The 14,282-nt window shown below is 42.1% G+C and overlaps 1 protein-coding gene across 1 annotated transcript; it reads right to left on the reverse strand.

Moving 5' to 3' along the window:
• Positions 1–12,275: 12,275 nt before the first annotated feature.
• Positions 12,276–13,995, reverse strand: LOC133244088 (vomeronasal type-1 receptor 4-like). Its single transcript, XM_061410767.1, has one exon. It carries the CDS (start codon positions 13,213–13,215, stop codon positions 12,307–12,309), a length of 909 nt encoding a protein of 302 aa, XP_061266751.1. The 5' UTR covers positions 13,216–13,995; the 3' UTR covers positions 12,276–12,306.
• Between the last annotated feature and the right edge of the window lie 287 nt (positions 13,996–14,282).

Raw genomic sequence — 14,282 nt, forward strand, 5'->3', positions numbered from 1 at the left:
TATGAGCTGCACCACAGGGTGATAAACTTTGTGAAAACACTTCAGATGTTCCTGAAGAAAGGAGGCTCCTTCAGGCAGCTGCACTGTCCAAGGGGAAAATGGGTTTCCTTAGTAATGCCTAGAATCTTTTTCAAGTTGATAATCTCATGGATTCACTTTCAGACCTCTCAAGGCAGCAAGCCCATTTATCTATTCAACCTTCAAAGTTGTTTGGATTTGTGTAAAAATTTGTACTGAGTACAAACATCAGTGGTACCAAATTCTAATTATAAAATAAATGTCATGGGTATATAAACGTACAGCATGGGGACAGTAGTTCATAATACTGTATTGCATAATGAAAAGTGGTAAGAGAGTCGATCTTCAAACTTCTTGTCAAAAGAAAGTTTTTGTAGTACGTACAGAGGTGGAAATGGTGACAGATTATATTTTGGGGGCTCCAAAGTCGCTGTGGATGGTGACTGCAGCCAGGAAATTAAAATATGCTTGCTCCTTGGATGAAAAGCTATGACAAATCTAGACAGTGTATTAAAAAGCAGAGAACATCACTTTGTCAACAAAGGTCCATATAGTCAAAACTATGTTTTTCCAGTAGTCATGTATGGATGTGAGAGTTGGACCATAAAGAAGTCTGGGCACTGAAGAACTGATGCCTTCAAACTGTGGTGCTGGAGAAGCCTCCTGAGAGTCCCTCCAACAGCAAGGAGATGAAACCAGTCCATCCTAAAGGAAATCAACCCTGAATATTCATTGGAAAGACTGATGCTGAAGCTCAAATACTTTGGCCACCTGATGTGAAGAACTGACTCACTGGAAAAGACCCTGACTGAGAAAGACTGAGGGCAGGAGAGGAAGAGGGCAACAGAGGATGAGATGGTTGGATGGCATCACTGACTCAATGGATATATGTTTGAGCAAACTCTGGGAGGTGGTGAAGGACAGGGAGGCCTGGTGTGCTGCAGTTCACATGATCACGAAGAATCAGACACGACAATACTGAAAACAACATGGAGGTAGATAGATATCAACTAGACTTATTTGACTGATTGTCTGTAACATATGCAAATATTCAATCATAATGTTGTAAGACCTGAAGTGATACTGTGTCACATTATTTATGCTTCAGTAAAAGTGGGTATAAAATAAATATATAAATAATTGCAGAAGAAAGGAATTGGCTATTATTGAAGCTGTCTACTATGTATCTAAGGGGCTTCCCAGGGGGCACAGTGGTAGAGCCTGCCTGCCAATGCAGGAGATGCAGGAGACACAGGTTGAGCCCTGGTTTAGGGAAATCCCCTGGAGGAGGAAATGGCAACCTGCTCCAATATTCTTGCCTAGAAAATTCCATGGACAGAGGAGCCTGGGGTTGCAAAGAGTCAGACATGACTGAGAGATTGAACATGGATGTACTACATATTTAGCTATTTAACCATTTTTCTTCAAGAGCAGAACCTAGGAGTTTTAGGATCCCTCAGGAGTGACTGGAAGGTGGAAACTGTGGGAAAACACGAAGCCAAGACACTAGAGGTCTGTATCAACCATAGACAAAAATTTAAAAAGGCACTGATACAAAAAGAAAAAAATAGAATTCAGCAGGTAGAAGATGACGAAGGTGACCACCAGCATCAGGATGTTGTGGGCGGCTCTGGTCTCCAGGGGGCATCTGTGGTGTCCAGTGGCAGAGTGAATATGCTGCACCCTCTGGCGGTGTCTGAGCAGGAGAAGCACCATGGAGCCACTGGACCAGACCATGAGGGTAAGAAACACGGCATCAGAGATGGACCAAAAGTACATAAAAGCTGCGTAAGGAGCTGTGAGTGAGCAGAACCACTTCTCTTGATTGTCAGTATCACTTCTTGTGTTCTCTGGACCAGTAATCATCAAGGGAATACAGATATTCATTAATATCTGAGCATCCAGATTCATTAATATCTGAGCTCATTAAACTGAGTATCCAGCAGGTGCAATGGGAAGGACTAATGACCTTGGGGGCCCTTCCTCTGAGCATCACCCACTCTGCTCTCCTGGGGGTGAGAGTGAAGGACTAATAGGTGCTCAGGATGCAGGTGGAGCACAGGCCAGTGCTCTGAGCCACTCTTTGTATGTAATACACAAACTTACACAAGAGACTGTTCAGGGGCTTCCTCAAAACAAAAACTGCCATTATACAGGGAATCCCAGAGAAGAAAATAATCAGGAGATTGGCTAGCGCCAAGTGTGTGAGAATCACATCTGTATGTCTCTTTTTCTGACCAAACAAGATTGGAGAGATGCTGTGGAAGAAAAGGATGACATTACCCAGAGCCCCAACCACCACCAGGAACAGAAAGATGGTTTTCAGAACCACCTCCCTTGGGTTTCTCAGGGCATCTCTGTGAACAGACATGGAGAAGATGTCAGTGTCCTGAAGGTGAAAGGAAGCTGTGCAGGTGATGACAGAGTCAACATTGGGAAAGAATTCTTGATCTTTTCCTCTCCTGAGAAGGGAGACACTGTCATACTCCACGTGTGGGGCTCAACCTGTAGGACACATGCATGACGTCAGTTATACTTTTCACTATTAGTACATTAATTTCTACTATGTGGCATATCCTTATTCTCCACCAGCATGTAAGTTCATGAAGTTAAGAACTACATCCGGACTTCCCTGGGGTCCAGGGGTTAAGAAACCGGCTTGCAACGCAAAGACAGAGGATCAAACACTTATCAGGGAACCAAGGTTCCACGTGCCGAGGAGCAAGTAAGCCTACATGCTGCACCTAAGACCCAATGCAGCCAAATAAATAAATACATATTTTTTTTAAAGGACCACATTTATCTTGTTTACCAACATGGTCGATGCATAATAGATGTTACAAATATGTACTGAGTATATGACTATGTGACAGGAGACAGAAAAGCAGATACACTAAACCTCTTAGAGACATTCCTGCCTATTGTAAGAATGCATTAAGAAAAAATCACAAATTGCGAAAGTATTGAACTTATACGATTGTCCAGCTGATTTTAATACAGTTTCAACAGAGTCAGTTATCCACACTTAAAACTCATATTTCATCAGAGTTACCATGCACGGTATAACTTAAAAAATCATTTGTGGACCTGCACTTTCTAGTTCCTCAGGTAAGGAGCTTGGGAGTGACCTCTCTGTCCTAACAGGAAAACACCAAGTAGACTGAAAATTCTCGAATCAGTAAGAGAGGTGAGAGACAGGGGACATCACTGCCTCCACAAGGGAAGGGACAGCAGGTGAAGAGAAGGAACCAAGATTATATTGGAGCAAAGATTCATGAGCAGAAATCCCTCTGGAATAAGTCCTGGATAGGAAATCCTGCATCATGATCAATGGATCGACGGGGACTCAGTGTGTAGGAGTCTGACAGAATCTCCAGGAGGACCACTCATCCCACAGTTCTGTGAGTCTGGTGATATTTCCCTCAGTTAATATCAGAGAAATCCACCAGATCATTTGGAGTTCTGTATCTGCTGTGACTAAACATGCACACAAGCCAGTAGAAGCAATAATAATTAATGTGACACTGAATCAGCAGAGAAGTGTGTCACTCACCTCATCCCAGTTCAGCACAGAAGTCAGAGCTCGTCTGTGCAGGCCTCCTAAGAGATGGAGAAGCCCTGCTGAGAAAGCTCGTCATGTGCCCAGGGCCATGGACAGAGGAGTCAGGAACTTGGCCCTGGACAGAGGGACACAGGGAGAGATGTGGAGGGTGTAGCAGGCCGGGTTCAGTGCAGAATCACTATGCCTTTTCTCAGAGATTGCCTCTGATGGCGCTCAATCTTAGCCACGACGACCACCTGGGGTCCTTGTCAATACTGGCCTTAGAATGTCTGAACTGCTACAACGAAACATCACCCACTTGAGAGGATTATAAACAGAAATTTATTGGTCACATTTCTGGAGGTTAGAGGTCCAAGATGAAGGCTGCAGCATGGTTCCTATGTGGGGAGAGCTGCCTTCTTGATTCATGACTGGTGCTTCTTGCTGTGTCCTTAGGTGATGGAAAGAGTCATGGAGCTCTGGAGGTCTCTTTTATAAGGGCACTTATATAGTTCATGAGGTCTCCACCTGGCAAGGCCCACATCCTGAAACCATCATGTTTGGGGTTATGATATCAATATATGAATTTTGGGCCAGAAATACTCAGACAATTCCATGGTTCAAGGTACACTCCACTGTATTTGAAAATATTAAATTCAGCATTGAATTATCACAGACAGTATTATTCTAATCCTATTACCATTTTTAAAATTTTATTGTTATGAGGTATAGGCGATTGACAATGCTATGATAGTTTCAGGTGAACAGTGAAGGGCCTCAGCCATACATGTACAGGTATCCATTCTCCACCAAACTCCCTTCCCATCCTGGCTGCCAGATCAAATTGACTAGAGTTCCCTGTGCTATATAATAGATCATTTGTTGGATTTCCACTTTCAGTTCAGTTCAGTTCAGTCGCTCAGTCGTGTCCGACTCTTTGCGACCCCATGAATCACAGCACGCCAGGCCTCCCTGTCCATCACCAACTCCCAGAGTTAACTCAGGCACACATCCATCGACTCAGTGATGCCATCCAGCCATCTCATCCTCTGTCGTCCCCTTCTCCTCCTGCCCCCAATCCCTCCCAGCATCAGTCTTTTCCAATGAGTCAACTCTTCTCATGAGGTGGCCAAAGTACTGGAGTTTCAGCTTTAGCACCATTCCTTCCAAAGAAATCCCAGGGCTGATCTCCTTCACAAGGGACTGGTTGGATCTCCTTGCAGTCCAAGGGACTCTCAAGAGTCTTCTCCAACACCACAGTTCAAAAGCATCAATTCTTCAGCACTCAGCCTTCTTCACAGTCCAACTCTCACATCCATACATGACCACAGGAAAAACCATAGCCTTGACTAGATGGACCTTTGTTGGTAAAGTAATGATTCTGCTTTTCAATATCCTATCTAGGTTTGTCATAACTTTTCTTCCAAGGAGTAAGCGTGTTTTAATTTCATGGCTGCAGTCACCATCTGGAGTGATTTTGGAGCCCCCCAAAAAATACAGTCTGAAACTGTTTCCACTGTTTCTCCATCTATTTGCCATAAAGTGATGGGATCAGATGCCATGACCATTGTTTTCTGAATGTTGAGCTTGAAGCCAACTTTTTCACTCTCCTCTTTCACTTTCATCAAGAGGCTTTTTAGTTCCTCTTCACTTTCTGCCATAAGGGTGGTGTCATTTCCATATCTGAGGTTATTGATGTTTCTCCGGCAATCTTGATTCCAGCTTGTGTTTCTTCCAGTCCAGCATTTCTCACGATGTACTCTGCATAAAAGTTAAATAAGCAGGGTGACAATATACAGCCTTGACATACTCCTTTTCCTATTTAAATCAGTCTGATGTTCCACGTCCAATTCTAACTGTTGCTTCCTCACCTGCATATAGGTTTCTCAAGAGGCAGGTCAGGTCGTCTGTTATTCCCATCTCTTTCAGAATTTTCCATTTTAGTACTTCCAATACTTTAAAAAGGGCATACATTGCTTATTTTCTAGCATTTGCACTGTTTTCACAGAGTTGAAAATTCATTAGATTTCATCTCATTATGAAGTCTTTTTTCTTTGTCCTCCTGCTCCAGAATAAAGTAGGGGGGTAGCATTTCCCCATTCAATCAGAGAGACAAAATATGAGTAACATCTATACACACAACTTAAAAACATCCAGAACTCTGACAGAATGTCTTAGCAGAAACTAGGCTGCTGCTGCTGCTGTGTCACTTTAGTCGTGTCCGACTCTGTGCGACCCCATAGATGGCAGCCCACCAGGCTTCCCATCCCTGGGATTCTCCAGGCAAGAACACTGGAGTGGGTTGCCATTTCCTTCTCCAATGAATGAAAGTGAAAAGTGAAAGTGAAGTCGCTCAGTCGTGTCCGACTCTAGCGACTCCATGGACTGCAGCCTACCAGGCTCCTCTATCCATGGGATTTTCTAGGCAAAAGTACTAGAGTGGGGTGCCATTGCCTTCTCCAGCAGAAATTTAACCCACAGTCGAATTCGTTAGGTCCTGAGAAGTCACTAGACGCCTTTACACATGGTTGAGAAGCTCAGTGGCTCTGGTCATGCAGACTTGACAGACTGACAGTGACCACCCCCGGCCCCCACCCCTCTTTTTCCCTCATTGTCAGGGAACCCAGGGCACAGGGATTTGCAGTGAACTCAGCACCTTGATCCAACTCAGATACACTGTTGTTGAATTATTACAACATCCAAAACCTGGAAATAATCTAAGTGCCCACTATAAAAAAAAGATAAAGAAGCTGTGGTGTATTATACCACAGTGGGATGTTTTTCATTGGAGGATAGTTGTGTTACAATGTTGTAACACATGTTTTTATTGGAGTATGGCTGTGTTGCATTGTGTGCTTTACAATATTATTTAGTTTCATCTGTACAGCAAAGTGATTCACTTATATGTATACTTATCCCCTCTTTTCTTCACCTTTAGGTCACCACTGAGCATTGAGTAGAGTTCCCTGTGCTATACAGTAGGTTCTCATCAGCTATCTATTTTACACATCGTAGTGTATACAAGTCAAACTAATAGTATTACTCAAAAGTACGGAATCATTATTTTACCCATGAAACCGACATAACATTATATCAGTTGTATTCCAATTTGAAAAACTGCAAAAACAAAAGTTGGACACTATCTTATACAAAAATGATCTGAACTGGATCACCAGCGAGGTCCCCAAAACAAGTCTTAACAGATTTAAGACTGAAATCCCATGAAGTGTCTTTTCTAACCCCCTGATATGAAACTAGATGCCAATAACAGCAGGAAAGTCAGAAAATTCACAGATACGTGGAGATGAACAACCACCTCTACAGCAAACAGAGGTCAAAGAAAAATCCAAAAGGAAATAAAAGACCTTGAGACAAGAGTGAGTGGAAACATAGCAAACAGAAGGTTATGGGATTCAGCACAAGTTGTTCTAAGAGGGACGTTTTCACAACAGATGCCTACATAAAGAAAAAAGATTCTAGTAACCAAGGTAACTTTTTACCACAAGGATCAATAGCAACCAAAAACCAGCAAAATACCACCACCACCCCTTCCCCCGCCCCCCCAAACCAAACCGAAAACTAAGGAAAAGTTAATGGATACAAGGAAATAAAAAAGAACAGAGATTGAATAGAAGGACGCGCTCACCTGGCTGGTCTTTGCTTCAAAGCTCTGTACAGGGACGTGTCACTCAAGATGAGCCCCAAGCACCTGAGGTCATGGTTATAGGGACGGTGTTTGTAGCCTTGGTCTCTCCACAGAGATTCCATTATCACGCCACCTGCTGTGTGGGTGGGGCTGACGGCATGGGGAGTCTGGGGCGTTCCCAGTGAGGAGCAAATGTTATCCCCAGTGTAAATCATCTTCCTTCTTGGGAGATTAAGGACAGCTTTTCGGAATCAATGAAAAGATCTGAATGGGCAGTCAAATAGCTGGCAGAAAACTTTTTTCTGAATTCCCTGTGGAAAATGGTAGTTCAGAATCACAGTTGTCATCGGGTACTATAGGATCGCTTGAAGGTGCATCAAACTTTTTTTTCTTTTACCACACTTCCAACTGGTCTTATTCCTCCAGGTATTTTCTTTATATATAGGCAGGTGTTTACCAATTCGGTTTTGGTACAGGGTCTTTGAGAAGCTTTAATTCACATACCATATAACTCACCCATTTAAAGTACACTGCTCACTTTATTTTATTTTATTCAGAGAGCGGTCTTGGCTGTTGTTTGGTCTCTAAGTCTTGTTGGACTCTTTGCGACCCCTCTGGTTGGCTGTTGTTTGATCTCTAAGTCTTGTTGGACTCTTTGCGACCCCTCTGGTTGTAACCCTCCAGGCCCTTCTGTCCATGGGATTTCCCAGACAAGAATACTGGAGTGGGTTGCCATTTCCTTCTCCAGGGGATCTTCCCTATCCAGGAGTAAAATCCATGTCTCCTAGTTTAGCCGGTGGATTCTTTACCACTGTGCCACCAGGGAAGCCTGTTGTGGTCTTTACCACACTCATTTTAGGAAATTTTCATCAACCTGGGAAAAAAGCCCAAATCCTATTTTATTCTTTTTTCAGATTTTTACAATTAAACTATATATTTTATATTGGAGTATAGCCAATTAACCATGTTGTCACTGTTTCAGGTGGACAGCAAAGGAGCTCAGGTGTATATATATGTGTGTGTGTGTGTGTGTGTGTGTATGTGTGTGTGTGTGTGTGTATGTAAATATATATATCCTTTTTCCTCCAAACTGCCCTCCCATTCAGCCCCCCATGTAACACTCAATGCATTTTCATGTCTCCAAAATAATGAGCATCATCACTGGATCCCGAGTCTAGTATTCCTATGACTTTCTATAAGAAATTTTGGGTGATCTCCTTGCAAGTCCAGTGGTTAGGATTCTACACTTCCAATGCAGAGGGTGCAGTTTCGATCCCTGGTTGGGCAACCAAGTTCCTACATGTCAAAGAGCCAAAAAAATTTTTTTTCTGGTCTAAGAAGTATTTATTACTCTCACGTACAGAAAGCTCAATAGCGTACATTTAGCCCAGTTTGGTGGCCTGTTCTCTGACCCTCGCCTTTTCTACCTTGTTAACAGTAGCCACTGATTTGGGACCCAGGACACGGCCTCCCCAGTGATGGTGGGTCTCATGATATCTGTCATTGTAACAGGTGCTGACAGCTTCCACCAGCTCAGCCAAAGTGGCCTTGTCGTCCAAGCTGACTTGTGTAAAGGCAATGGTAGTACAGGTCTTCTTGTGCACTAGACGCCCTGGCCTGGCCTTCCCTTGGACCACCATCTTTTTTTATTATTAATATTGTTAAAAATTTTAATTGGAGGATAATTGCTTAAAAATGTTGTGTTGGTTTCTGCCATATGACAACATGAATCAGCTCTATGTATATATATATCCCCTCTGTCTTGAGCCTCCTTGCCCACCCCATCCCACCCCTCTATGTCCTCAAACAGCACCGAGTTTACCTCCCTGTGCTCTATAGCAGCTTCCAGCTAGCTATCTATTTACACATGGTGTTGTGTATATTTCAGTGCCACCCTTTCAATACATCCCGTGCTGGCCTTCCCCCCACTGTATCTACAATTCTGTTCTCTACCTCTGCGTCCCTATGCCTGCCTGGCAAATAGGTTCATATGGCATTTTTCTACATTCCATATATTGCGTTAATATATGATATTTGTTGTTCTCTCTCTGATTTACTTCACTGTGTATAACAGGCTCTAGGTTCATCCACCTGAGTTCATCTGACTCACATTAGAGAGCCCCATTCTTACTGTGCCCGATGAGCAGGAGGGCCACCAGTTCTGGGCCACACAGTAGGTTATCTTGTTTATGTCTAGTAGTGTGAAAAATGAAGTAGAGTTGAAATTACTTCTATTCAATTATTTTAAAGATAAAAATAGTGCATAGGCAGTTAATTTCTTATTGTTTAAGAGGAGGTTGTCTATCACTAAATATGCTTCTACTATTGATCACATTTTATTACCTTTTATACACTTTAATAGGAAAACTAGGAAGTAAAATTATGATATTTTTAGATAAATAGATATTGAAATAATCCACTCATAGTAGAACTACTTAAAAGTCAAAGGGCCTTCTTCACTCAGAAGACAAGTTGTACCAAAGAAAAAAACACTTACAAAAAAGAACTGCAAGCATTGGAAAAGGCAATCACATTGACACTTGCATAAACTCTGCATTCTCTTCATTTCTTATTTTGTATAAGGCACAACTATCTCATGACAGCTAAAACCATAGCATTACTTGTCAGTAATAATGTATATAGATACAATACTGGGGGATCCTTACATGATGACCAAAAGATCACTGAAAGATAGTTATACATTAACACCTTAAATTTAAAAATAGGACTTAATAAATAACAGACTAAAAGGAAGGCAAAAAAACAGAAAAAAAACAAATTAGACAAATAGAAACAAATCTCAAATTTACAAAATGCAATGATGAAAACTGTATATGCAAGTGACGAATAAAAAAGAATGCAGCTACTAGTCTTTCCTTCAGTTCACACCATCCATCTAATCGACTAAATTTATTGAGAGTCTACCATGTAAACAATCCATATTTAAAGGATAAGCAAGCCATTGACCAGAACTGATTTTCCATGTAACACTACAGCATATTGGAGAAATAGAAGTGAAATAAAGTTACACAGTAGAAAAACACAGTATAGAAAAACATATTCTCCATTTTCATGTGTATTACCTTTATCTCAGAAATCAAATCTCCACCACACAGGAATAATATTTATGGAGATCAATATTGGATTATGTGCCAGTGTGTGTCCAGTATTAGCCACAACACACAAGGATAAAATTTGGTGAAACTCTTGAAATGTTCCTAAAGAAAGCAGATTTTCTACAGACAGCTGCATTGGTCAAGGGTGAAATGGTTTCCTTAGTAATGGTTTGTACATTTCTCAAGCTGATAATTCATGGAATGACTTTCAGATCTCCTAAGGCATCTCTGGAATTAAATGAACCTTCTCAGCTCATTGGGAACTATGTAGAAATTTGGTGTTGAGTCCAACCAGTCCATTCTGAAGGAGATCAGCCTTGGGATTTCTTTGGAAGGAATGATGCTAAAGCTGAAACTCCAGTACTCTGGCCACCTCATGCGAAGAGTTGACTCATTGGAAAAGACTCTGATGCTGGGAGGGATTGGGGGCAGGAGGAGAAGGGGACGCCAGAGGATGAGATGGCTGGATGGCATCACTGACTCGATGGACGTGAGTCTGAGTGAACTCTGGGAATTGGTGATGGACAGGAAGGCCTGGCGTGCTGTGATTCATGGGGTCGCAAAGAGTCAGACACGACTGAGCGACTGGTCTGATCTGACAGACATCAAAAGGTATCAACTTCTAATTATAAAATAAGTCAAGGGGATGTGATGAACCACATGGTGAATATAATCAATTATATTTCATTGCATATGTCGCTTCAGTCATGTCCGACTCTTTCTCAATACTTTAGACCATAGCCTGCCAGGCTCCTCTATCCTTCTAATTCTCCAGGCACAATACTGGACTGGATTTCTGTACCCTCCTCCAGGGGATTTTTGGGACCCAGGGATTGATCCCACGTCTCCTGCATTGGCAGGTGGGTTCTTTACCTGTAGCACCACCTGGGAAGCCCAGCATGTATGAGAATCAAACACTACAAAAAAACCAAGAACATGGCATCTGGTCCCATCACTTCATGGCAAATAGAAGGGGGAAAGTGGAAACAGTGACAGATTTTATTTTCTTGGGCTCCAGAATCACTGTGGATGGTGACTGCAGCCATGGAATGAAAAGACTGGATGAAAAGCTATGATAGGTCAAGACAGTATATTAAAAAGCAGAGACATCACTTTGCTGACAAAGGTTCAGATCATCAAAGCTGTGGTTTTTCCAGTAGTCATGTATGGATGTGAGAGCTAGACCAAAAAGAAGGCTGAGCAATGAAGAATTGATGCTTTTGAACTGTGGTGTTGGGACTTGAGAGTGCCTTGAACTGCAAGGGGATCTAATTATTCAATCCTAAAGGAAATCAACCCTGAGTATTCATTGGGAGGACTGATACTGAAGCTGAAGCTCCAATACTATGGCACCTGATGCAAGGAGCCGAATCATTGGAAAAGACCTTGATGCTGGGAAACACTGAAGGGAAAAGGAGAAGGGAGTGACAGAGGATGCAATGGTTTAATAGCATCAGACTCAATGGACTTGAATTTTGAGCAAACTCCGGGAGATGGTGAAGGACAGGGGAGCCTGGTGTGCTGCAGTCCATGGGGTCGCAAAGAGTTGGATACAACTTAATGACTGAAGAACAACAACAAGAGAGTCAACCTTCAAAGTTCTCATCACAGGGACCTCCCTGGTGGTTAACACTTGAATCTTCCACTGCAGGGGGTCCTGATTTGATCCTTGGTTTTGGAACGAAGATCCCATGTGCCCCACAGCTAAATAATAAAAAAACTAAATAGAATCAATAAACATGGCAAAGTTCATATCACAAGAAAGAAAGTCGTATCATCTGTGAAGGTGCAGGGATGTACTAGACTTACGATGATCATTCTGTAACATAAATAAATGCCCATTCTTTGTGTTGTCTATCTGAAACTAATGCAAGGTTATGTGTGAATCATACCTCAAAAAATGGATACTGAGTGCTTACAGAATAATTATGATTATTGAAAGTGACTACTAGATATTTAGCACTTTAACCATATATTCTAACAAGTCAAGAGCAGAACCTAGGAGTTCTAGGATCTCTAAGAAGCAGCAGGAAAGGGGAAATGGTGGGAAAACAAGAACCCAAAACATTAGAGGTCTGTATCAACAATAAACGAATATCAAAGAAGGCTGAAATATAAAAAGACAGAATAGAATTTAGGAAGTAGAAGGTGACGAAGGTGACCACCAGCATCAGGATGGTGTGGGTGGCTCTGGTCTCCGGGGTGCATCTGTGGTGCCCAGTGGGGGTGTGAATATGCTGCACCCTCTGGCGGTGTCTGAGCAGGAGAAGCACCATGGAGCCACTGGACCAGACCATGAGGCCAATAAACATGGCATCAGAGATGGACCACAAATAGCTCGTACGTATTTCAGTAGGTAAGGATGAACAGAACCACGTGCCTTTGGTATCAGTATAGTTGTGCATGTTCTGTGGACCAGTGACTTTCAGAGGAACAGGGATGTACATTAAGAAACTGAGCATCCAGCAGGTGCAGCAGGAAGGACCAATGACCTTGGGGGCCCTTCCTCTGAGCATCACCCACTCCAATCTCCTGGAAGTAAGAGTGAAGGACTGATATGTGCTCAGGACGCAGGTGGAGCACAGGGCGGTGCTGCGAGCCATTTTCTGTAAGTAATACACAAACTTACATCCAAGCCTGGACAGAGGATTCCTTGGAATAAAAGCTGCCATTGTGTGGGGAATGCCAGGGGACAGAAGAACCAAGAGATTGGCAACCGCCATGTGGGTATGAATCATGTCTGTGGGTCTCTGGCTTTGGCCAATCAAGACTGGAGAGATGCTGTGGAAGAAAAGGATGACATTGACCAGGGACCCTATCACCATCTGTATAAGATACGTGATTTGGAGAGCAGCCTCACTTGTGGTTCTCAGGGCGTCTTTGTGAAAAAACATGGAGAGGATGTCAAGAGTGTCCTGGAGCAGAAAGAAGGCTATGGTGGTGGTGGTGACATCAGCTATCTTCTTAGAGAACTAGTACTGCACAAGGATTTCCATATTTTATTTTTCCTGGAAAAAAAAAAAAAGAGTCTCACAGTCTAGAGAATGACTTTACCAGGATAATATAATCCAGACACCAGTTAAAGCATTCACCATTATTTATTTGGTTTTGCTTTGTATTTACTTTTACATCCTGATGTTCACTCTCCATGCAGGGTCTACAAAGTGATGGTTATATCTATTTTGTTCAACAGCATTGTTGATTTAGTTCACCCATTTTTGTCATTATTCACAGAAATAGAAAAAAAAATCCCCAAATTGTATGCAACCATAAAATACTCCCAAATACTCTAAACATCTTGTGAGAGAAGAACAAAACATCGAGCTTCCTCATTTCAAAATATATGTCAAATCTATGGTAACAGAAACAGTATGGTATAGGCATAAAAACAGATCAGTGGGACAGAATAGAGAGCGCAGAAATAAATGTATGCTCCTTTGGCTAATCAGTCACAAAGGCACTAAGGATACATAATTGTAAAAGGATAGTTTCTTTAATAAATGATGTTTGGAAAATTGGAAATCCACATCTAAAGATACCTTAAAATTCTGACCAGAAGAAAAAAATTGTGACTATGTATATCATAGATTTTAATTAGACACACTGTGATCAACTGCAATACATGCAAACAGTGAATCATTATTTTGTACCCAGAAAACTGACATAACGTTATGTCAATTATATCTCACTTTCAAACACTGAAAAAGATTGGGCGCTATTTTACATCACACACAGAAATGATCTGAACTGGATTAAGATTTGGATGTAAGATATGAAGCCATGAAGTTCCCAGAGGAAAGAAGTAAGCTCCCTGAGGTTAGTCTTGGTCATAATGGTTTGGATTTGACAACAGAAGCAAAGGTAAGGGAGTGGTGCAGCACGTAAGAGCCTCCTCAGAGCAAAGGAAATCATGAAAATGCAGCTATGCAACAGGAGACAATATTAGCACACCACACACCCA

Source organism: Bos javanicus, unplaced genomic scaffold (genome assembly GCF_032452875.1).
Source record: "Bos javanicus breed banteng unplaced genomic scaffold, ARS-OSU_banteng_1.0 tig00000879_1, whole genome shotgun sequence".
Lineage (NCBI taxonomy): Eukaryota > Metazoa > Chordata > Mammalia > Artiodactyla > Bovidae > Bos > Bos javanicus.